The 22,628-nt window shown below is 37.1% G+C and overlaps 1 protein-coding gene across 1 annotated transcript in view; it reads right to left on the reverse strand.

The window, feature by feature from the left end:
- SCLT1 (sodium channel and clathrin linker 1) overlaps window positions 1-22,051 on the reverse strand; it is a gene marked incomplete at its 5' end in the record, with an annotated part of 42,935 nt that extends 20,884 nt beyond the window's left edge. The window contains 12 exons of the mRNA XM_081999193.1: window positions 1,398-1,575; window positions 3,558-3,649; window positions 3,822-3,912; window positions 9,878-9,948; window positions 12,559-12,624; window positions 14,633-14,755; window positions 15,549-15,681; window positions 16,055-16,110; window positions 17,216-17,285; window positions 18,197-18,249; window positions 18,954-19,021; window positions 22,018-22,051. Of these exons, the coding sequence (XP_081855319.1) occupies window positions 1,398-1,575; window positions 3,558-3,649; window positions 3,822-3,912; window positions 9,878-9,948; window positions 12,559-12,624; window positions 14,633-14,755; window positions 15,549-15,681; window positions 16,055-16,110; window positions 17,216-17,285; window positions 18,197-18,249; window positions 18,954-19,021; window positions 22,018-22,051 (1,035 nt within the window). The remainder of the gene's footprint in view (window positions 1-1,397; window positions 1,576-3,557; window positions 3,650-3,821; window positions 3,913-9,877; window positions 9,949-12,558; window positions 12,625-14,632; window positions 14,756-15,548; window positions 15,682-16,054; window positions 16,111-17,215; window positions 17,286-18,196; window positions 18,250-18,953; window positions 19,022-22,017) is intronic.
- Between the last annotated feature and the right edge of the window lie 577 nt (window positions 22,052-22,628).

The following is a 22,628-nucleotide window of genomic DNA, read 5'->3' on the forward strand; positions in this document are numbered from 1 at the left end:
TAGTTTAAATATTCAGGAGGCTGCTCAATTTTGAAAGGCAACTTCAGACTAAAAGAGAGCATTTATCTCCTTAACTGCTCAACAGTTCAACATGTTAGCCCAACTAAAGTCAATTCTAAGATTCTCCATTTATTCCCACAGACAATAACTGAACTGGATTTCACTTACTGATGGCTACAGTGACCAGATGTGCATTCAAGTTCTGTCTTGCCAGCAAACACAATTCATTAAATCCCTAAAACCTTGACTTGAACTGAAGCTTAGCATTAGAAACACAAAAAGCCCGTATTAGACAAAAGTTTACCAAGCCCTGTATCCTATCTCCCAAAGAGGCAAACACCAGATACTTCAGGGAAGTTAAGAACTGGGAAAACAGGGTGACTATCTTTTTTGATCAATAGACACGTCAAGATTTGCTAGATTAGACCCCGTTCTTTAAGAAGTTTTGGTGGATCGTCCTGTCACGAATTTGACTATTTTCATATCTATACTTTTGGCATACACATTATCGATGACAGTTTAATCATATATTGTATATAAAAAATTGTTTTAAAGTCTCTCCACATGTCTAGTTTTCTTTGTTGACTCCTCCTGCACTTTCCTAATTCTCCTTTGTCTTGCCTGAAATAGTCTGATTAAAACTGCACATTAAGGTGCACTATGTTTAAAGGCATCTTTATTTTTAACTCTCATTCTGAACATTCTATTTATTTTTCTATCCAGTACCACTGCGGATTGTGTGAATGTATTAAGTGACATCCACACCATCTCCTTAACTGTTTTTTAATGGATAAGACGAAATTCAGCATCCAGTACAGCACTGGGTCTTTTGCCATTTTACAATAGACAATAAACACCTCTGCAATTTTTTCCTGACTGCAGATTTCACCCACTCATTACTCAGTCACATTTCCAGATTTCTTCTGAATAATTGAGATCTGAACATAGAACTCACTCTCTTGGTAACCTACGTCCATCATATAACAAAGTAGTCCCTTTAGTTTTAGTTTTCTTTCCTAATAATTAATAAGTTATAGATCTATAACGGGACCTTCCTTTTTATTCTGACAGCCCAATTTGCTTATAAGTACCTGAATAGAAACTCTGTCAACATTTTTTGAAAATTCAAGCTTCTGGTACAGTATTATCACTTAGATCACCTTTATCCAGGCACTCAACATATTCTTTGAAATTCATACTGTATGACAAGTCTAAGTAATGTATGGTCATATCACAGTTTGCTATCGTACACATTACTAATCTTAGTACAACAGACATAAAAGAAGCTTGGTTGTGTATGCATGTATGCCTGTAAGACTACATAATCATGCACTTCACAACTGTCAGTGATGAAAGTATTCTAATTATCTAAGAAGTATCTTCATCCATCGCCTTACCTGACTTTTTTGTAGGTTAGCTTCTTCTAAAAGCTGTATGCAATCCTGCACTTTTGCAACAGCATCGTACTTCTCCCTTTCTAGATTAGCATACTTTGTCTGAAGCTCTCTGATTTGACTCTCCAGGCCTGTTCTTTCTGTTCTCAGCTGTTCAGCGTCTTGGGCAGTAACACGTAATCTACAAGACAGTAGTAATTTTACTCATTTAACAATAAGATGCTTAATTAAGACACTAATTCTTTCAAACTAAAATAATAGGGAGTATTTATTCCTAAATTGACAAAACTGCATTCTTGGTTTTCTGCTTGTTTTTGGACGGAGTATTTGAGTTTAGTATTCATCAAGTGTTAGAAAGAAACAGAATTAAAGGAGTTAACTCAGATACCTAATCTCAGAAGATCCCTAGAAGAATGTTGCTATCCTGGGATACATCACTGAAAATGTTCTATATTAAAACAGAATAGAACAGCCCCAGAAGGAATAAAGTTTTCCTCTGTGGAGGAAATGGAATAATTGGATGTGGGCAATGAAGTTGCAGCTACACTATTAGAAAAAGAAAACCACTGGTAATTTTACAACAGCTCAGAAATTCTTATTGTTTAATTATGATTGTCAGTATTGGTAGGCATGAGAAAGGGCAAGAGAGCCTCAGAGGTATCCTCAAAAAAAATCTCAGAAAGTTCCACAAGTGCTGCTGGTTCAATAAAGCGCACGGTTCTAAATATCCATAGTGAGTACTTTGGCAACACTTGGGCTGCCTTTTCAAGCTGCAGATGCTTTTTTACTTGCTAATATATTTGTAATAAAACATACAAAGAAGGACAACCACTCTATTTTTATAGAACAAAAGCACAATTTTTGTAGAACCAAAAACCCACAGAAAATAATAAAACTAGCTAATTCCTTAAGACATTCTAAAATAAACTTAGCAGCCTCCACACTGCTTAGGCCAGTGAAATTCATCAAGCAGAGGTAGCCACACAAGTCTGTGCAACTCCTCAGGCAGTACTTGACCACATATAGTAACAAGGTTGGTTCCCTAATAATTATTTCATTTCATAGAATCTTTGGGTTAGAAGGCCATCTAGTCCATGCCCCCTGCAGTAAGCAGGGTCGTCTTCAACTAGATCAGGTTGCTCAGAGCCTCGTCCAACCTGACCATGATTGTTTCCAGGGATGGGGCATCTACCACCTCTCTGGGCAACCTGGGCCAGCGTTTCACCACCCTCACTGTGAAAAATTTCCTCCTTAGATCTAGTCCAAATCTGCCCTCTTTAGTTTAAAACCATTACCCCTTGTCCTACTGCAACAGGCCCTGATAAAAAGTCTGTCCCCAAGAGACAGACATTAAAAAGTCTGCAAATCACACTCACAATGCTGTGACCAAGAAGGGAGGATGAACAGTCACAGAATTATTTCAGTAATAAACTTACAAATTTTTCGTACTATCAGGTCATTTGACTGATGTTAATAATTCAACAACTGTTCATGATACTTGACTCAAAAATCACTGTGCTCAGCCAAGGGTAAGTGTCATATCCTTGGAGAGTGAAGGGGGAAAAAAGAAATCCATGCAAAAAAACAGATTGAGTCTCAGATCTTCCAGTAGATAGTGCTGGAATTAAAGTTCTACTCCTTAGCAGGTATTCAAACTACTTTTGTAACTAGCATTCATTGTTAGAAGTGTGCTTTAACAATTTTATTAAATTATCTTTTTTGTATAAAGATTGCTGAACTAAGACCTAAAACCAAATCTTATTTCACACAGAAAGAAAAATCTGTATTCACCTCAAAAACAGCTAGTTTACATAAACATTTTCAAATTTCAGTGTGAATGTTTTTCTTTAGAACTCCACCTAAAGCTAACAAGAGATAGGTAACTAGAATTTATGCACTAGAATGAGAAATATATGCCTCATTTTTTCTCCGTTACAGTCAATAAAATCAGGTGGTCCGTTTTATCATATTAAATACATTGAAATCAGAAGCCGTTGTGAAAGGTTGCAGAATAGAACAAATTAAGAGAGCAGCCAAGCATAAGATATCTGTATTTTGAGAAAACAGAACTGCTCAGAAACACAAAACCCAGCGACTGAAAAAAAATGTAGTATTTTATCCCACTTGCATGTATCCTGTTAACACCCAATGAGCTATCTTTACCTTGTTTCTAATTGTTTTATACTAGACTGCATTTGCTGCAAGCGTTTGTCAGATGCTGTTTCTCTTTGCTGGGCAGATACCACATCTTCTTCCTAGAAAGAATATATGTATTATCCAGACATCATCTGAGCTTCCCTGGACAAAATGAAGATATACGAACATAAAACAAGTTAGAGAACAACCTGCGATTAATTTAAAATCAGCATTCAGACAATGTACTAGCCCTTCAATTCCAACAGAAAATTATTCCTTTCTCTAGAATACCTTTCTCTCCAATTGGCCTTGAAGCTTCTCTGTCAATCTGGTCATTTCATCAACCTTAGCATTTGCTGTCCGCCCATCGATTTTGGCTTGCCTGTAAAAAGAAAACAGTCTATGAATTACATTTCAATTACTATAGGGGAAAAAACCGCCTCCATTACAACCTTGCTGAAATAGCTGTGAAGGGCAGTCAGATTTCATAATACTGTTCCCACAAGACAGAAGAGGTTTCCCCCTTCTTCCTCCTAGTCAGATTTCATAATACAGTTCCCACACGACAGAAAAGGTTTCCCCCTTCTTCCTCCTACTATGTGGCATAGACATTCATGATGAGCGAGAAATACCAAATTAATGAAACAATTGTCCCGTGGAAATGGCTACTTAAAGATAGCTTAACAGCAAGGTGTATATGTTGATTAAATATTTGGGAGGACCAGGCAATCAAAAACTTTAAGTTATTCAAAAAATGAAATACAATTGGCCACAGATACTTAATAGAGAAATACTTCTCAGAATTCGATTTTACATTTAAAAGAATTTGACTGGGAATTAAAAAAAAAACATTAAGCACTTCTGAAGAATTTAACTTATGTGCTTTGTAATCTGAAAAGGATTTACAAGCTGAAGCAGGAAAGGAAAATAAATGGACTAGTTAATGAATCAGACTTCCTCCTCAGCACAAAAACTCACTGAAATGAGCAACCCTCCTCCTCTGACTTGGGAACGGAAAGACATACGGAGTCCTTCACTTGGGGTGTAACCCAATTATTCAGGCTGCATATTAGGCTAAATTTAAAGACCGATGACTGAATGTATGATAAGGTTAAAAAAGAGCAAACAGTAGACAAGCTAATGCAAACTGGAGCACTAATAGCCAGGAAAGAAGCTAGAAAATATTTAATACTTTTAAGACTCAACTTCAAGCAAAAAATCCTTATAGAAATAGTAATTTTTATCTAATGGCGTAAAAGACAAGAACATGTTATATCTGTATGAAAATCTGAAGCAAAACATACACAATCCCAGCAATTCTACAGCAAATACTTAATTTCAGCTTAATCAGAAAAGCTGATTTTGTTAGAATTTCTTTATAAAGCAAAAACAATGATAAAAACATTATTCCCAGACACACAGTCCTCATTGCAGGTCCAAACCTTTGACCTTACTCCAACTGAATCATGCGCCTTTCTCCTACAAAAAGTACTGTTAAATTTATGAGGACATTAAGTTGCTTCCCCCAAAATATTTAAAATGTGGTGTAAAAGAAAACAAACCAGAACCTCAAAACCCAGTATAAGCAGCGAAAAATAAGAAAAATATGAAGAGGTTATAAAACTCAGAACAGCTTAAGTATTAAAAATGCATTTTAATGACCAAATTCAGATTCACATCAAATTCAGAGGTGTGTATTTAACAGGGAACAAATTGATTCTAAAGATGCAGCTTTTGTTCTTCATTGTGCAATATATCTTTACTATAATCTTGGCAAGTCATCTCTGTTTAAAAGCTTTAAGATTCTGAAATGTAGATACAGGACCTAGCCATGCCAAGTTTCTTAGTTGATATGCTTTATCTACAGATCTTTTAAAAATATTTCATTAGCATATAGATTAAAACATTTTTAATACTTGCAGCTAAACTCAACAGTTCACATCACCGGAGAAACCCATTTGATCACCAACTGTTAGGCATCCCCCCTCCAGAGATGGCCACTAGTAGTTAATTCAAGGGAACAGTAATACAATGAACTAAATGATTAATTGTACACAACAGAGGTTTGAAACACTAAAGCACTAATAAACATTTTAATAAAAATTCTAGCATAAAAGTGAAATCTGTTCAAACCTCAGTTCTGTACAGAAATACATCAAATATTACATTGTCTCATGACCCTTTAATACCTAGCATAATAGTACATAAATAATATGTAAATCGTACAGTGTAACTGTACATTTTATATTGAGTTTATGTCAACATTGATAAGAAGCAATAACTCAGCTCTCAAACACTTCTTAAGGAGTTTTTGCCCAAATTTAAATTTTTTATTTTGGTTAGGGTCAGCTTCTGACCTAAAGAAAAAAAGCTGCTATCGACCTGAAAAGAACTTCCAGCAGAACTCTTAATTTTGTCTTCTTTTTCCCAGATTACTTGCCAAACTTAATCTATCAGTCTTCTTTTAGGCATGCACACTAGAGATACAGGACGACAATGTGTCAGGAGTGTGTTTGAAGTGCTTGATGGATACATGTATCAGATTGTACACTTTGCTATATATTAATCTTAAAATACTTAAAATTTATCAATATTTATAAGCTTAGCAATATCAAAAGCTCCAAAATTACACTCAATCTAGGCCATACAAACCTAAATCAAACCTAAATTCTCTTATACACAAGTTGGTTTTTTAAATCTACTTCTCTTCTCTAAACTTGTTACTCTATCACCATAAATCAATGTAAATCTATTACAAACATCCAAAACGATTAGAATTGTGCGCAATATATGCGATATGATCCATGCAAACTATATCTATGTAACTTCATGTTAGAGAGACAACTGGTGAAAAGATTCCAGACTCGAGAATCACTGCAGCACTTGCTTTAGAGCTACAAAGAGCTGCTGTCACAGGGTTGCAGTAATTTTTAGCTGATCTGAGAAGAACATGAGTGTAATCAGTGCCCATAATTAGAGATGCAAAATTCCTCTGAGAGACTCTTTGCCCAAAACTGAGAACACTATAGGAGAGTAACAATGACAAAGGTCACTCACGATCATTGCCAGCCAGATTTAACAGTTACAAAGAGATTTCTGTGAAGACGACAGCTTGAAAGGAAACATGAAAACTTGTGATTGTGGGTGACAGAGCTTAGAGTGACAGCCCAGCAGCAAAGCTGCGTTTGACCCTATCAGGAGTTGCCCCATGGGCACTGCCACCTTCCCGTATGCCTGGGAGCAGCTGCCCCACCACACCCCAGGAGTAGCCTCCACCAAGCCAACAGCACAGGTGGAATGAATGGGGACCAACATAACAGGTGTGTGGGAACTCATGGGGTGCTTTCTCAGCAGGGCACAACTAGCAGACTTCAGGAAGCAGCACAGGTACATGTAAAGCTCCAGCACGAGGGGGGTGCAGATGGGGGAAACACGTACTTCCCCAAAAAGGGAGTATCTGTGCACATACTTTTAATCTATGCTTCCTGTGGGACAGGGTGTGTGTACCTATGTAAGAGCAAGCAAGCAACAGTGTGTGAGATTAGTACTTCATGGGATTGATTACAGAAGCCTGTTTATAGATTTGTGTTTATTACTATATTGCAAATGCCTAGCATCATGGTTTATCTGTTCTATTATTAATATTGATCATTAATGTATAGGCCACTGATTGTCCATTTGTTGATTAATGGCATGCAGTTACTGCTTTGATTGACTTAAGCCACATCTGTTGTAGACTGAGTAGTCTTGCCCAGTTAGAACATACTAAATCAGAAATCTAGTGTTCTGAAACAAGAAGGAAGATGACTACTCCAGCCCTGTGGATACATAGATGGAAGTTTGAATTCACTCAATCTCACTATTTATAAAACAGCAAAAAATAAAAAATATGCACATATATTTGGGCATGTACGAGTAAGATTATCTACTACCTTTCCAGCCAGTTCCAGGACTTCTACCTTTTAATGTATCTTCCTCCTGAAGCAGTAGTTTAAGCAGAAAACATGCACTTGCTTTCTACTATCCATGCTTATTGTCATATAGACAATTATACAGATCCTTGTGTGTACGCATGGCTATGAATCCAGAAGTTTGGCCATTGTGGTTGTCATGCCATGTTCTAAATTATTTGATCAAAGTGGTATCACTGAAGAATTTCATGTAACTCCAAGGATCAAGCCTTAAAAAGGATTTTCCTTTTCAAAAAAAGAAATAAAGGAGAGACCAAAGGAAATCATGACATTTGTAATTTTGAAAAAAAATACTCAACTGGCTGCTCAACCACAATCTGAATTCTTTTAAGTTTTTGGGGGTTTTTTTGGTTGTTTTTTTAATGAAAGCCACTGATAGTGTTAGAAATGCAGTAGTAAACAGAATGTTGATGGCATTTATTCAATGTCTAAAATAGGTTCAGTTAATGCTAATTGCTTTCATACTCACTTATTACATGAGTCAATGTAAGCATGTCAATACTAATAACCTCAGCAAGGAAAGAAATTCCAAAAAAGTAGGGATATGAAGTGCTGTTCTTTCCCTTTTAGGAATGAAATAATAGCATGCACAAGCAAATTGCAAGTGATGACTGCATTTGGAAATACTTTATTTTAGCAAATACCCTGAATACCACCTTAATCTTTGATCGCTTGTCACAACACTTTCCTTCTCCAAAACGCACTATTTTTGAAAATAAGTTTTTCCACAGAAAAATCTTGGCTAATAAAAATGAGAAGTGTTAACAAGCCCCCCTCAGAAACACTTCTTCAGTGATTGAGGTGACTTGTCATTTGTAAGCAGGTTCTGGTCCTAAGTTTATTGCACAAAGCAAATGTAAAAATAAACATTGTTTAAAACAAATAAAATTCTTCTAGTAAGTAAACCATAACGTACCAAGCAGGGAGTGAAAGCTTAATAGTAGAAGCAGCTAATTTTCATTGCTCTAAGGGCAAGAAAGTTTAGATACAATCAATTCTGAAAAAGACCAATTTTTAAATTGGTTAATAAATATTCAACAATGACCAATATTCAACACTAAACCTGTATCTTTTACTGTGGGTGTTGTGACACAGTAATTTTAGTATCTACGAATAGTACAACTAGACTCATTAAACAGATGTGGAAATTTCTGTAATACCCATCTTTACACTGATAGGCACTTAGCGTTACAACAGATACCAACTGCTCTTTATGTAGTATTTTGCATGGGTTTGGAAGAGAGGAGAGGGAATGTCTGATGCTGCCATTCCTTCTTGGAGGGATAAAATCAGTACCAGCATGTGTTCAGCCAACATAGGTTTCTAAATACCAGCATTACCTCCAAAAGATGCATACAAAGTTGAGTGCATGAACACATGTGCATGCACAAACCCAGAGCCATCTTTTAACTGTTTACATAAAAATGGCAATTATTTTTACCATTTTTGGGGTGACATTCTTTAAAATCAAAAGATAAAATGAACAAAACATCATAGCAGTCCACCCATAGTAAATATTTTAATCATAGTATCAAAGGAAATTACAGCAAGTAAAATAAAAATAAAATTTAATAATTAAACCAAAATTTAAGTAAATTATAAATTTTAAGCTCATAAACTTAAAAGTTTATTTTCCAAAAAGCTTATTTAAAGCTTTAGGTAATGCTAAAAAAAAGTAAATCACTGGTTGATAATGAATACATTTTCTTTTTATTGTCAGTCCACAAATCAACTGTTTACCGCAATTAAATTTTAGTTTGACCTCAACCATCACTAATTAAAAGAGTTAACAGATACAGTAAACTGGCATTGACCAGACTTTGGCTGTAAATACAAATAATCATGAAATTGTGTCGCAGGTATTTTTCTCATTTTCCTTGGTATACTTCAGGAATATAATTAATGCTTCTCTTACCTCTAACTTCCAAAGAGACTATGGTTTAGAGCTCTTTATTTAGAACCAGGGAATGGAAATTTTATTAAAAACATTAAAACTTGAAACTACTGTGCACATTCAAATTTCAGAACTGTAATGAGTAATTATGTAAATGGAGTTTGAGCAAACTGCATTCTAATGAAAACCTACCTCGAGAGTCAATTTGGCTGTGATACTGACACTTTGTTCCTTTTAAATCGGAGGTCAAATGTTGACTATTTCAGGAAACAGCTAAACCAAACAAAACTAACTGGAAACATGCTACCCTAACACTAACAATGCACATGTTTCTAACCAACTTAAGAGGCTTTAACTGAAGCCCTTGTAACTATAAACAGCAAGTCAGTTTGCAGTACAAACAAGACCCATGATACAGCAGCAGGTTAGAAAAAGCTATAGAAAAGATATTTAATAATTTTTTTAAATTGCCTGGTTTATACCTCAGTTGTTTTCGTAGCTGCTCTAGTTCCACATTCTGTTCTGTTACAGTTTTCAGAAACTGTTGATTGCTCTGCAAAATAAAGAGATATTTGTAACATGCTCCTTATTGTATTGAAAATGTTATATACTCAGAATTGTTATTTCTACAGAATGTAACACCATAAAAATAGCCAACATGGTCTATTTAAAACTGTGGCCAGTTTCCAAGTGCCGCAGTTTAGGTACAGTATTTTAGAAAGGCAAACACAGAGAGATTTTATCTAATCCTCCCTTTCTTTCCCCATATTTTGGTAGTATAATAACCTCCTGAGACTAGAACTGTAATAGCTCAGACCTATCATCTGCGTTCCCATCTAGTTTAGGTCTCTAGAATACCTTGTGACAATGAGTACCACAGTGGATCACATATTGCTGGAAAGAATCCCTGTTTTTGAGAGAAAAGAAAGAATGATAAATTGCTCCTCCTTCATTTTTTCCTATGCCAGCCATAATGCTGGAGGTGGTGTTCTCCTTCAACTGTCTTCTCATTTGAGAATCATTTCATATTTTTGTTATCCTACTAGCTTTTCCTAGATATTACATATACCTTACATTGAGATACTAGAGATAACTCAACTGCAGGCAGCATTCAATATGCTACTGTACTGTGGACTTAAGCTCAATATATTCCTTTTCCCCTTCTCCTAATAGTTGGAGACTATTCTTGGTTTTTTGACTGTTGCTAAGAATTGGTTTCAGACACTTCCTACTTCTAAAATACCTGAGTGGTAACAGTTAATTTCAAGACCATCACAGAGTACCCAAAGCGCAACCCCCCCCTTGCCCACATCCATTATTTTGCTTTTATTCATACCACTGAAATGTCAGATAAAATTCACTCACATATTCAACATCGTGAGATCTTTCTGCAAATTTCTGCAGTTTACTTCAGTTTTCAGGACCCTAAATAGTTTAATATCAGTAGTGAACACTGTTGCCTCAATACTGAATGTCATTTCCAGAACATTTATAAATATGCTGAACAACTGAGCACATCTAAGAAACACAGCTGTTACACCATAATAAAAAGCCTCACTAATTACTGTCTCTACACTTCCTATTTTTCAGTTTGTTAGTTCAAGAAAGGGCATGCTTCTTCATCCCATGACATCTTCATGCCTTTGGTAACAGACCTTGCCAAATGTTTTTTGGAAAACGCAAACAAATTAATTACCTTAACATGGTCTGGTTTATATCTTTCAAAGAGTTCATATATTTCACTCCTATGCACATAATCTCTTTCCAATTTTATGATTTTAAGTGTTCAGTGATTCTATTTTTTTTGAGGTACCTATAACTGATTTGCTTTTAACAGCACAAACAGTCTGTAACTTCCAAATCCTCCGCAAAACTGCTTTAAAAGCTCATCATCATATTTGCTTGAGATTGTTTTCAGACAGCAATTCCCCAGTAACTCTGAGGTATCTGGTTTTAGAGAATAGCTAGTTTTGAGACCATCACCGACTACACAAGGCAAAAGTTCCTCTCCAAGTGTGTTATTTTGCTTTTATCAATACTAACTAAATAGCTTGTAAATGGGACAACTGCTTGCAGGATACAATCCTGTAGTAATCTGCAACATACTACTCAACATTGGTAAGGGTTCGATTCAAGAATTGTACTGTTTCCAGCACCACAGTTCAAGAATGATGGCACAACTGGAAAGAATTTAAAGGTGAGCAAAAAGAATGATTAGACATCTTAAAAGCATCGCCAAAGAATATTTGAAGACTTGACTTGCTTTGAACGGCACAGAAAAAGCTGGGAAAGGCAAAAGATGGTAATATAGAAGTTTTCAATAACAGAGGCACCGTGACAAAGAATGTAGTAATCTCTCCTTCATACCTACAATACTCCATACCAAAGAAACAGGCTTATATTTTAACAAGAGGTCAGATGCAAGGAAAAAAGGTTCCAGTGATAAAGACAGAAGAGAGCAGACTGCCTAGAGTAGGTCAGGAGTCTTCTTGCACTGCCAGTATCCAAGACAAATAAATCAAAAAATCACACAGGAATCATGTCTTTCAGAGAAAAAGCTGCTCAGCCAGAAACTTCCCCAAGTCTTTCACCTTGATTTTTCTACGGTATTAAAAAAGCCTGTCAGTCCTGGAAGTCCTAGGTTAAAGCTTAGAGACTAGGAAGTCTCACAATCTAAGGATATGGATGAAGCACTAGAAGATGATTCGAGCTCAGAAAAAATCCCTGAAAAGGTCAACAACAGACGCTGAAGCCAGCGGCACCAAACTAGGAATTGATAAACACGTGGCAGAGCTAGTCTGTATCAAAGTCATCGTTTAAATAAATTTTCCCTTTGTGAAGATGGTTTTGAATGTGTGACTGATGTACACTCACCACACACTAAAATTTAAGTGTAAGTTGACCACTGACGTCTTGAAGAAAGAGCTCACAAAATATTAAGAGCTAACCTCTCAACCATCCTGACCTGGTGTTTGGAGTTCAGGAAAAAAGCCATTACTACTTGATTTTTGGACTGGTCACTAGAAAAGTTTGCAAATCTGAGTGGCATAACTTCTCTTTCAACCAGATACGTATGAAGGACTTCATGCTTTTCTTTTATAATTTGAAGTTCTAGTAGGAAAAAAATAATTTACTGGGTCACCGTTCAGAAGGTTTTACTTACCAACTCTATTTTCTCATTGGCTATATGCAGTTGCCGAGTCAACTGTTGAAAGCCAGTCAGTTGATCCTAAAAAGAGAATTCAGAGCTTCTTATAATCATTATCATCATAAAGAGTGTATAATTACAGAGTTTCATAGTCAACTGAAAACATTTTAAAACAAATTTATACATGCTGCAGGAAATACAATATGCCTTTGTAGATTTTAATTAGATTGCCTTTAGCTGTTGACCTAGTAATCTGGAAAATTAGATTCACCACTGAAAAATGTATCTGAATTTCACTGAGTTACAAATTGCCTCCTTCCAAAACTCATACACACTTACTATCAAAATATGAAAGCATACATGAGTAGTGCCTTTAAAAGAGCCACACAGACTATGATGCTACTATAAGCATTTCTGCTAAGCACAGTAGCAGACATGTACCCGTTAATTAAAAAATGCCTGTATGGACACGCTTAATTTGCTCTTCGCCATACAGGATGTCTTGTGTCCATACAAAAAATTGTTGGATTAAACTCGAGTCCCTGAACATGAACTCTGTCTTCCTAGGAAAACTAGCGTAATGCAGAAGAATCATCTGCAGCATGCCAAGTGTCTACAGAGCACCGAGAGGACTCAAGTCCCTGAGCTGGAATACTACTAATGGTGCTGTGCTTATCTAAAATTCTCAAGGCCAAGTATATGCCAGAAACCTATTCCAACAACTCCCTTATTTACTATGTCCAACACTTACAACAATATCCTCTCTCATCTTTGCTTTCTGTCAATTCTAATTCTAGTTGGTCTTACCTATTTCTGTTTAGCTCTGACAGCTAGTTTGTGCTCATCTATTAAAAGCAAAACCTAAAATAAAAAAAAATAACTGAAAAGCCTTTTTCTGTGCGAGACCAGTAGCATTTATGAATACAAGACAGCTCAACCTCATTCTTGCTACAATGACATTAAAATCCACCCAGAGTTTAGTTACTAATGAAAAGAGGAATCTGACAGCCCTGAACCCTCCAATTAGTACCAATTACACTAACATACATGTATATTACCAGTAACTGACAACGTAATACAAGAAATAAACTAACACAAGGAACAAGAGCAAAAAGTTGGAACTACACATAGGTAGGAGAGTCCTCGTAACTACGTCTTGAAATAATTATGAAGCTTGGCAGAGCACAATAGCTGTACAGGTATTTTTCCTGTTTCTCAGAAAACAGCGTATTGCTGATGTGGACTTAATACCACAACAGGAAAAAAAAAATATCAGTAAAAAAAATTTGTTATATATGTGAGCTGTAACTGTGCCCACAAGTCTAGTGTACTTGAAAAAGGAAAGCAAATGTTAAAATGTTTTGTAGCATGTCTTTACAGACCTAGAAATACCTGTAGCAAGGTACATACAGGCATGAAGTTTCTATTAGTTCTTCAGAGACGGCATCTTTATATAGCTCATCAGAGCAAAACAGCTTCTTTTCTGAACTAAGATATCCTGAAAGGCCCTCCCCAGAAACAGCAGAAGAGAAGCATACTGCTACACAGTGGTGAACTTGATTTTTCATCTGTTTACACATGCTTCTTTACTGAATGACAACAGGAAATGGAGAGTACTTTTTCCACTATCCCACCGTGATCTTACAGACAAAAAATTCAAGATTCAAACAGGAGAAAACGTGAAAGACCTCCACTTTATAATTCAGAAATCTTTAGCAGATTTTTCAGATGTTGAACTCTACTGAAAATTTCCAACCACAAAGTTCAAAGATAAGATTATTCATTCATACATGCCTGTCTTGTGCACATATACAGATCTATGTGCTAAGACTCAGACTCAGTGCATTCCCCAAGCTCCTACCCATATATATGAAACAAAGCATTTTTCCAATCGTAACAGTGCATTTAGCTGATGAATCAGTGACCACATCTGACCACTCAACTTTAGATGACTATTATGGAAAATAATTAACAGTACTGGTAGAACACCCCCTGCCCCCCCTGCCTTCAGTGTGACTACACACAGACCCAGAATCTCTACAGTATAGAAAGACATTCCAAAATTAACAAAAATATAAATGAAAATTACTTTCTGCTTTTGCCTTTCAGCCACGTGAATCTGCGTTTCAGTCATGCGTTCTTGGTACTGCTGCTGGAGTCGATCATGCTCCTGTAATACAGTCTGCCAGAGCTCTATTGCTTGGTCTTTTTCCTAAGTCACAGAACAATGGTTTGTATAAAATATTCTATTATAGCACATTTACCTTCATCTATCATTCTCTAAAAAGAGAGGTCTTAACTTCTGTTTTGAAGAAATGCCATTTCCTGCACTTTTCTCTGCACACATTATGACTACAGACAAAATACCAAATTAAGACACAGAAAAACAGGTGCTTACAAGTTCAAATTCCACCTACAAGTGAGCTGAGTTTTCCAGATTTTTTTTTTTTAGCTCAAACTTTTACAGGTATTTACTGTAGGCCTACAGTATGCATAATATTCAAATACCAAAATTCAGCTGTCAATTTAACTTCAACTCAGTCATATGCAACAGAACTGGTACATCGTTGTAATAAGCTCAAAAAATTTTGCTTATCTTTTCAGATTTAAATACTATTTTCTATATCCCACATATACTTGCCTCCTCGTATCACATTACAATGTTCCTGATTAAAATGACAAGCTACCACAAAAAATGGAATTGAACAAAGTATTTCATTCATTTCCTGGTCACGAAATCAATACAAAGATCAAGTCAACTAGGTAAAATTACAGGCATAAATTGATGTTAAACACTGATGATACAACTCTAGCAGGGAAGTTCCTTCAGGTCTTTAAGTTGAATGTATAAGTACTTGTTTCTTTAGCTACAGAAAGTCACGAGTACCTCAAAATAGTGTCAAGAAACTCTGAACAAATGAACTCTGAGCCCAGAAATAAAACAGCTTCCCCTAATCTGCCAAGGCACAACCAGAGAAATAAAACAAATGTTTTATCTCACACACTTGATTTGACAGTTGCAGTTGTTCTTGAAGGTTTCTTACTATGCCTTCATCTGCAGGCATATCAGTTCCCAGAGGCATGAAAGGAAGAGCCTCCAGTTGCTTTTCAAGAGTCTCTTTCAACTCTGCATGCAGCCTGAAATTCAAAGAACTAAGTTCAGCGAAGTTTAACAGATTTTTTTTAAATAACTGAAGTATACCATATCTTCAATCTATACATACTATTTACTTCTAAGTCATATTTAAATCTATTAAGTTATGTTCTATAAACACAATAAACAGTTTGAAATAGTTTAATGTCTAATTCTTTTATTAGAGATCTGGTTAAATCTCCTAAACCTGGTGCTATAATCTAGATGAAGCACTTAAACTGTTAACATTAAGCTCATGAGTATGAAATCTTCAACTATTAAGCAGACTCAGAAGATTTCAAGGTCCTAGAACAATGTTTTTTAAGGTTTAGAAATCAAGAGAAACAGCAGTAGAAACCAAGCAGTGCAATTACTTACCTTTCATTTTCCTTGGTGACTTGTTCAAATTTCAGTCTCATCTCACTCATTTGTGCCTAACAAAAACATGCAAGAGTAAACACTCATTTAAGTGACACAAACTTTGGTAATTCTTTCAGCTTTTAATTCTGACTGATACTGTGCAAGATGGACAATTTAATTCAGCATAATGCAGTAAATGAAAGTAGTTTTCTTTTTTAAGGAAAGTCACAGGATGCCACTTCACAGCTGCCAAGTCCTGTTATACCTAAGCATTCAGAAGTTATAAGCATTAAACTTACCTTTTGGAATTCTTGTATCTCTTACATTAGGTCTTAATTAATTCAAGTTCTTTTAGGGATACAGTGGATAACCCTCATCTTTTATGCAGTAAGCACTTGAGAAATGAGTTTAGGAATTAAATGAGGAGAAACTACAGTTACATGAGCCAAATGGACTGTTTTGTTACCTAAGATTGCAACAATTCCATAGTGCCTCTACAGCCTTCTGAAACTGGCCAAGCTTGAAGACTGTATTTGCAGCATCTTTATGATGGCCAGATCAAACAAGTGCATTAAACCAAAACCAGAGTATCCCTTCTGCATGTAGATCACAAGTAAAAATTGCTTTCTGTATGCCACAAGTTTTAATTATTAAACATATCACTTCGCTTTTTAGTGATCACATGCAGCATTTAAAAGTTTCATTTTTCTGTGGTTGAAAGAAGGGCAGTCCCCTTCCCCCTCAGCCTCCACGATAATAAACATTTAAAGAATTATTTGAATCAGAAGAATTATTAAGAATGAAGAAGGCTAGGTGTATCTACACTTGCAGGACTGAGCTGGATCAGACGTGTAAGGAAAGAGGGAAACAGCTGCCTCACCTGAATGTCACCTAGAAAAATACCTGCAACCGTATCAGAACACCTACAGAAATAAAGCATGCACGTTTCATTTCACAACACTACTTCTCCAAGCACACAGTAATCTGTGCAATTTGGACAATATCCCAAGCTTTTCATAGGAAGATCTCTGTTCATCCATTTGAGGCAAACTGCAGTCCAGCAAGTTTGTGAAGCATGGTGCAGGCATACTTTCCTTTCTTGACAAAAACTAATGGCCTAGATGTTAATACTATAAAATACTAAGAATATAGAGTCTGAAATGTTAGGAACATCCATACCTGATAAAGCTGCAGCTGTTCTCTCATTTCTTCCAAGTGTTTATCATACTCTGTGATTAGAGATGACAAGCTAAAAAGTTTAAAAACATGCTTAGATAAATTCTGTAAATGCTGAAACATTGTTCTGATGATTAACTAGTTTTAAAGAAGTCTTAGAGAACAGAACAAAACAGTCACTCTTCTTGATTTCCAAGCTCGACATTCACCAGAATCAAATGAACAAACTTAATTACTACTTTTAAAGTACGATCATTAACAGATTTCCTGTATAACAGAACTAGAACATGAGACATTATAAATGAGCATTAATACTACATCAGTATTTCATACATAGAATCTCAAACGATTAAAGACTAGACTTTGTTAGTGCTTTCACATACAACAGTAAAGTGGCCTATAAGACAACGTAAAATAATGCAATTCTACTTACATACTTTTTTTCTTCCTAATATTTTTGTAATTGATAGTAATTTTCTGAAAATTCTGTATTAGTCTAGACCAATAATGCCTTAAAAGCTAACAAGAAAGGATAGGTTATTTTTATAATAGGAAACAACAATGATTATTAAACAATTTACTCCTAGGCAACTGTTAGTTGAAGATTGTCAAATAAGCATTTTTAAAAACATCCACCTGACCTCAACAGACAGCAGTTACCTGTGTTACCTAGATCAGTACAATCTTACCTTCACTTTTGTTTATTATCTTATTTAGACTAGAGAATTCCTTCATTCATCTTTCACCCTTTATTTTACAGGTTGTAGAAGAAAAATGATCTATTTAATTTATTGAATAAGCAGAATAGTATCTAAAAACAACTGCTACAGGAACACTTTTTACAGACTCCATTCACAAGTTCTCAGAGCTGTGAACATGTGTACATAAGACCAGGTTCACCTGGACATTTACACTTTTAAAAGCACATGACAATTTATTTTGAATACTTTGTAGTATTCTCACTTATCACAAGGAAACAGTTACCTTTGGTCCATCATCCTGGATCCTGATATGCCATCACCACCAGGGGCATTTTTCTGTAATGGTATATTTTATGTATTAGTACTTGCACATGACTGTATTTAGTTTTCAATTTTTATATGCAACACAAAGCTGTTGTTGTGCCTGTACTGTAATCATACACAATACCCCACAGGATCACTTCCAGGTTTATATTAAAAAATCCTTCAGTGCTGGCCCAATTTGAAAAAAAAATTATCTTCTTTTTTTTCCTGGAGATGCTCTGATATAAAGCATAATTGCATCTGAGGAGGATTGATCTCGCTCTTAAAAGAGCGATCTTCAGTTTGAGTAAGTGTTAAGTTCATTTCCATGCATCTCAGCATCTGGAAAGTGCTGATGCCCTAGCTTCTCCACAGACTTTCAGACAGGCTTATGGTACCCAGCACAAAAATTTAGCTCAACATGAGAGTAATTTCTTAGGAAAGAGAAGTCTATAGAAGTGAAAGAGTCTGCTAAAGTAGAAATAAAGTTATTCTTTCAGGTATGTTCTCCTGCATATGACAAACTTTTGAAAATGCACCAAAAATATCAGAGTTCACTGTCATGACAGTTTTATTCTGCTGTTACGGCCTGGAAAAACAACAAGCAACTCTAGAGTTGTGTGATGGACCCAAAGAAAGGCCACACTGAAGTGGGCTGTGCCCTATGTATGCAAAGACGTTTGTTGCAAAACCTCATCACAGAAATTCTTACTACTTCCATGCCCGAGTTCACATACCTGCTCAGCAGTAACTCTCAAAATCTCATCTGTTTCATACCGTCCAAGTGCCATATTTAGCCTCTGATCTGAAAAATACAAAGTTTGAAAATCACAGCTACAACATGGGCCATAACTGACAGTCAGAAATATGTTTAACCGTGTAGTGCTTTGAAGGCATACAACATGCTTCACAAAATTCTATTTAGCACAATTGTTTTAATGAAAATAGGACTTGAAAAAGCCTACAAAGACTGTGTAGTAATAATGAATTCAATTTCTTTCATATTCCTTCTCTTTTATTTTAGAAAATGTAAAAAATGAAGTTTCTGCCTAGAAAACCTACAGACACATACACATCTTAATGATTCATGAGGTCTCGGTGCAACAAATGACACTGTGTATTCAATGAGCTAGATGTTTGACAATTAACATGTTCTTGGGAACTCAACCCTGCAGTTCTCAATAAACTTCCAGCAAACTTAGGTCAAGAGCTTCACTAATAAATGGATCTGAGCACTCAAATATATCCAGAAGAAACCCAAAGAAGAACAAAAAATGCAGTCTGTCAGTATGTTTTTTTTTTTTTTCCCCTGAAAGCAGCAAAGCATAATGAGTAATGAGATATCACTGAGTTGGGAACATCAACTAAGGCATCACTCTTCCTTACTCATCTAACTTTGGCTATTAGGATTTCAGAGACTACTTTTACTACAAATGAAAAAACCAGAAGAAGGTTGGAAGGGAGTCATAACAGCTCTTTCCACTAGTTCATGGAGTGTTCTTTGATCTAACGAAACCATAGTATAACCAGCCAGCCAAAACAGGTGTTTATCCTGCTGTATTCAGCGTTGGCGTGGCTTCACCTTGAATACTGTGTGCAGCTCTGGGCCCCACAGTTTAAGGTAGTGTCCAGAGGAGGGCAACAAAGCTGGTGAAAGGGCTGGAAGGAATGTCCTATGAGGAGCAGCTAAAAGACACTGGGTTTGTCTAATTTGGAGAGAAGGAGGCTGAGGGGTGACCTTGTTGCTCTCTACAGCTTCCAGAGGGGATGTGGAGAAGGAGGTGCTGAGCTCTTCTCCCTGGTATCCAGTGACAGGACGCACTGGAACAGTTCAAAGCTGCGCCAGGGGATGTTCAGATTGGACATTAGGAAGCTTTTCTTTCCCAAGAGCATGGTCAAACACTGGAACAGGCTTCCTAGAGAGGCAGTCAATGCCCCAGGCTCATCAGCATTGAAGAGGAATTTGGACAATGCCCTTAAGAACATGCCTTAAGTTTTGGTCAGTGCTGAAGTGGTCAGGCAGTTGGACTAGACGGTTGTTGTGGGTCTCTTCCAACTGAAATGTTCTATTCTATTTTATAAGAATCTGAGTGACACCTATGTAACTGAAATGGGTAAAGAGGAAAAGACATCAGGAAGGTAATGCATACATTTCAATTTAAAACAACTTCTTGCGTATTTTTCTTGGTTCTTTTTCTGGTTCTAATATTCTAAAGGAGGATATAGGAAAAAGACAGAGGGGACAGAAAGGCTGTAACAGTAAAAGGATGCCAAGGAACATGAAGAGGAAAGGAGCTGCCCTCACCAGCCAAAGCAGTCTGCAAGCATGAGATGCGATAGGTGCAGAAGAGGACATATCTTAAACACCCCTTTACAGATGTACTCACCTTCAACAGTGAACCGTTAAATACATTCTGATAAAAGTTCTATTATCACAAAAATAGGTAATTGAATGGAGGAATTATTATTTGTAGGGTTGGCTGCTGATACTTCAAAATAGTAGCGCTATTCAACATAACAGTACTTAGAAAATCTCTTTTTATGTCTATTTCAGTCATTCAGCATTTTAGAACTTTGATTTCACATTCATGAAACAAAAGAAACATCAATCCATACAGCAGACCATGTAGGCCTCAAATAACTTAGGTCTGAAGGCACACAAGCCAACTTGAAATTTGTTTCTTGGCACCTTTCAAAAGGTATGAAGTTTTTTAAAGGGAGAATTAAACTCCTTGACAGAAAAGGCAACTCCTACCACTTCACAGTGAACTTAGTCTGAGCTCTATTTACATCCTAAAGATTTATAAATTTAGAAGCTACACTCAGACAAATTAACTACATATGAAAAAGCAAAATACTAATATTTGAAAAGCCGTGTTTTGTTTACATCACAGCATAGTAAGTACTCATGCAAAGCTCAATAAAGATATGGGCTTTTGAGTCAGGATGACTGTTGGCTCAGAGAAAAGCTTTTCTGCTACTAAGGTCCTTGGAATTAAGAACTGATCTTTCACCTTTCGCCACACAAAGCTGTCATACAAAGTTTAGTATCAGTTGAAATTTTGATTTTTCCATATTTTGCAGATTTTGAAATTTTGCCATAGCACTTTATGCACTGTGATCTTGTCCGACTTCCTGCCATGCTATCAAGTTTTCCTGAAACACTAATTAGTGACAGGGACAGCAACATTCTTGGGACTACACATAACCCGTTCTCTATTTATAGGAATATAAACTTTGCAGGAGCAATTTTTGCCAGTATTTTGTTGGTAAGTATTTAAAGCGTACTCTGATTCAGTCATGTTCAGCTTACATTAAAATGATAAAAACTGTAATAAATAACACATAATTAAAATATTTATTTTAGTCTCTAAAGCAAGTTTTATGAGTAATGGGCAAGATAGCTTCTTTGCCGTTTAGTTGCAAGCCATGCATAGGAAATGCAGCAGTTTCTCAACTTGAGAAAAGAGATATTATCACAAAAAATATGTTTTTGGCTATTACCCTCGTTATCAGCTTTTCATTATTAGTCTTCAGCTAACTAAAAAATAGTTTTGATGCCATTATTCACTATAGCAAACACCACAAGAGCTACAGAATATAAATCTTCCTTGCTACAACCATAGGCAAAAAGGTTTCTACCCTCTGCAGAAAGTGACCCCAAGTCCCGGGAGGCAACATCCAGGCCTCGGCTGCTCTGCTCCCTCCTTCAAACAGCCCCGGGGCAGCACTCGGGCCAACCCGCCATGTATAGGGAGCAAGCGGCCAGACCACAAAGCCGACCGCTCGTAAAGACCTCACCTGGCTCTCCCCCACTGCCGAGCTCAGTGGCCATATTTCCAGTGGAAAGCTTCACCGCCGCCGAGTTTCCCCCCCAGAAAGCCTGAAAAAAAACCCCGGGGAAAATTCAGTTATTTCAGCCGCTCGCCACCCCCGGTGCCTAGCGGGGTTCCGCCTCACCGGCGGGGAGAGAAGGCAAGAGCCATTCGGAAGAGAGACGGAGGAAAGAACTTCCAGGCGCTTCTATCGTCAAGTAAAGCTGCGGTGGGGCGGGGGCCGTACCCACAGCCTCCCGCTCCGAACCTGCCCCTTCCCCTCTGCCCGGCGAAGCAGCCCCGCCTGCGGTAAAGGGCCGCGGCTGGCACACGCCTCAGCGACGGTTACCTCCCGCCTCGCGCCGCGCCCGCGTGACGGCTACCGGCCGAGGCGGGGCCTGCCTGGCGGCTAGGACCGGCGCGCGCCCACCTACCAACCCCGGGAGCCGCAGGCGCCTCCACTCTTCTCTCAGCGACCAGCTCGGCCCCCAGCCGCGCGCCAGTCACGCGGCAGCAGAGCAAGCGAGCCCACCGGGGCGCGCGAACCTAGGCAAGCAGCCGGCAGGGAGGGGCGGGGGAGGTCACGTGCGCATGCGC

This window comes from Phaethon aethereus (assembly GCF_964289735.1).
Source record: "Phaethon aethereus genome assembly, chromosome: 4".
Classification (NCBI taxonomy): domain Eukaryota; kingdom Metazoa; phylum Chordata; class Aves; order Phaethontiformes; family Phaethontidae; genus Phaethon; species Phaethon aethereus.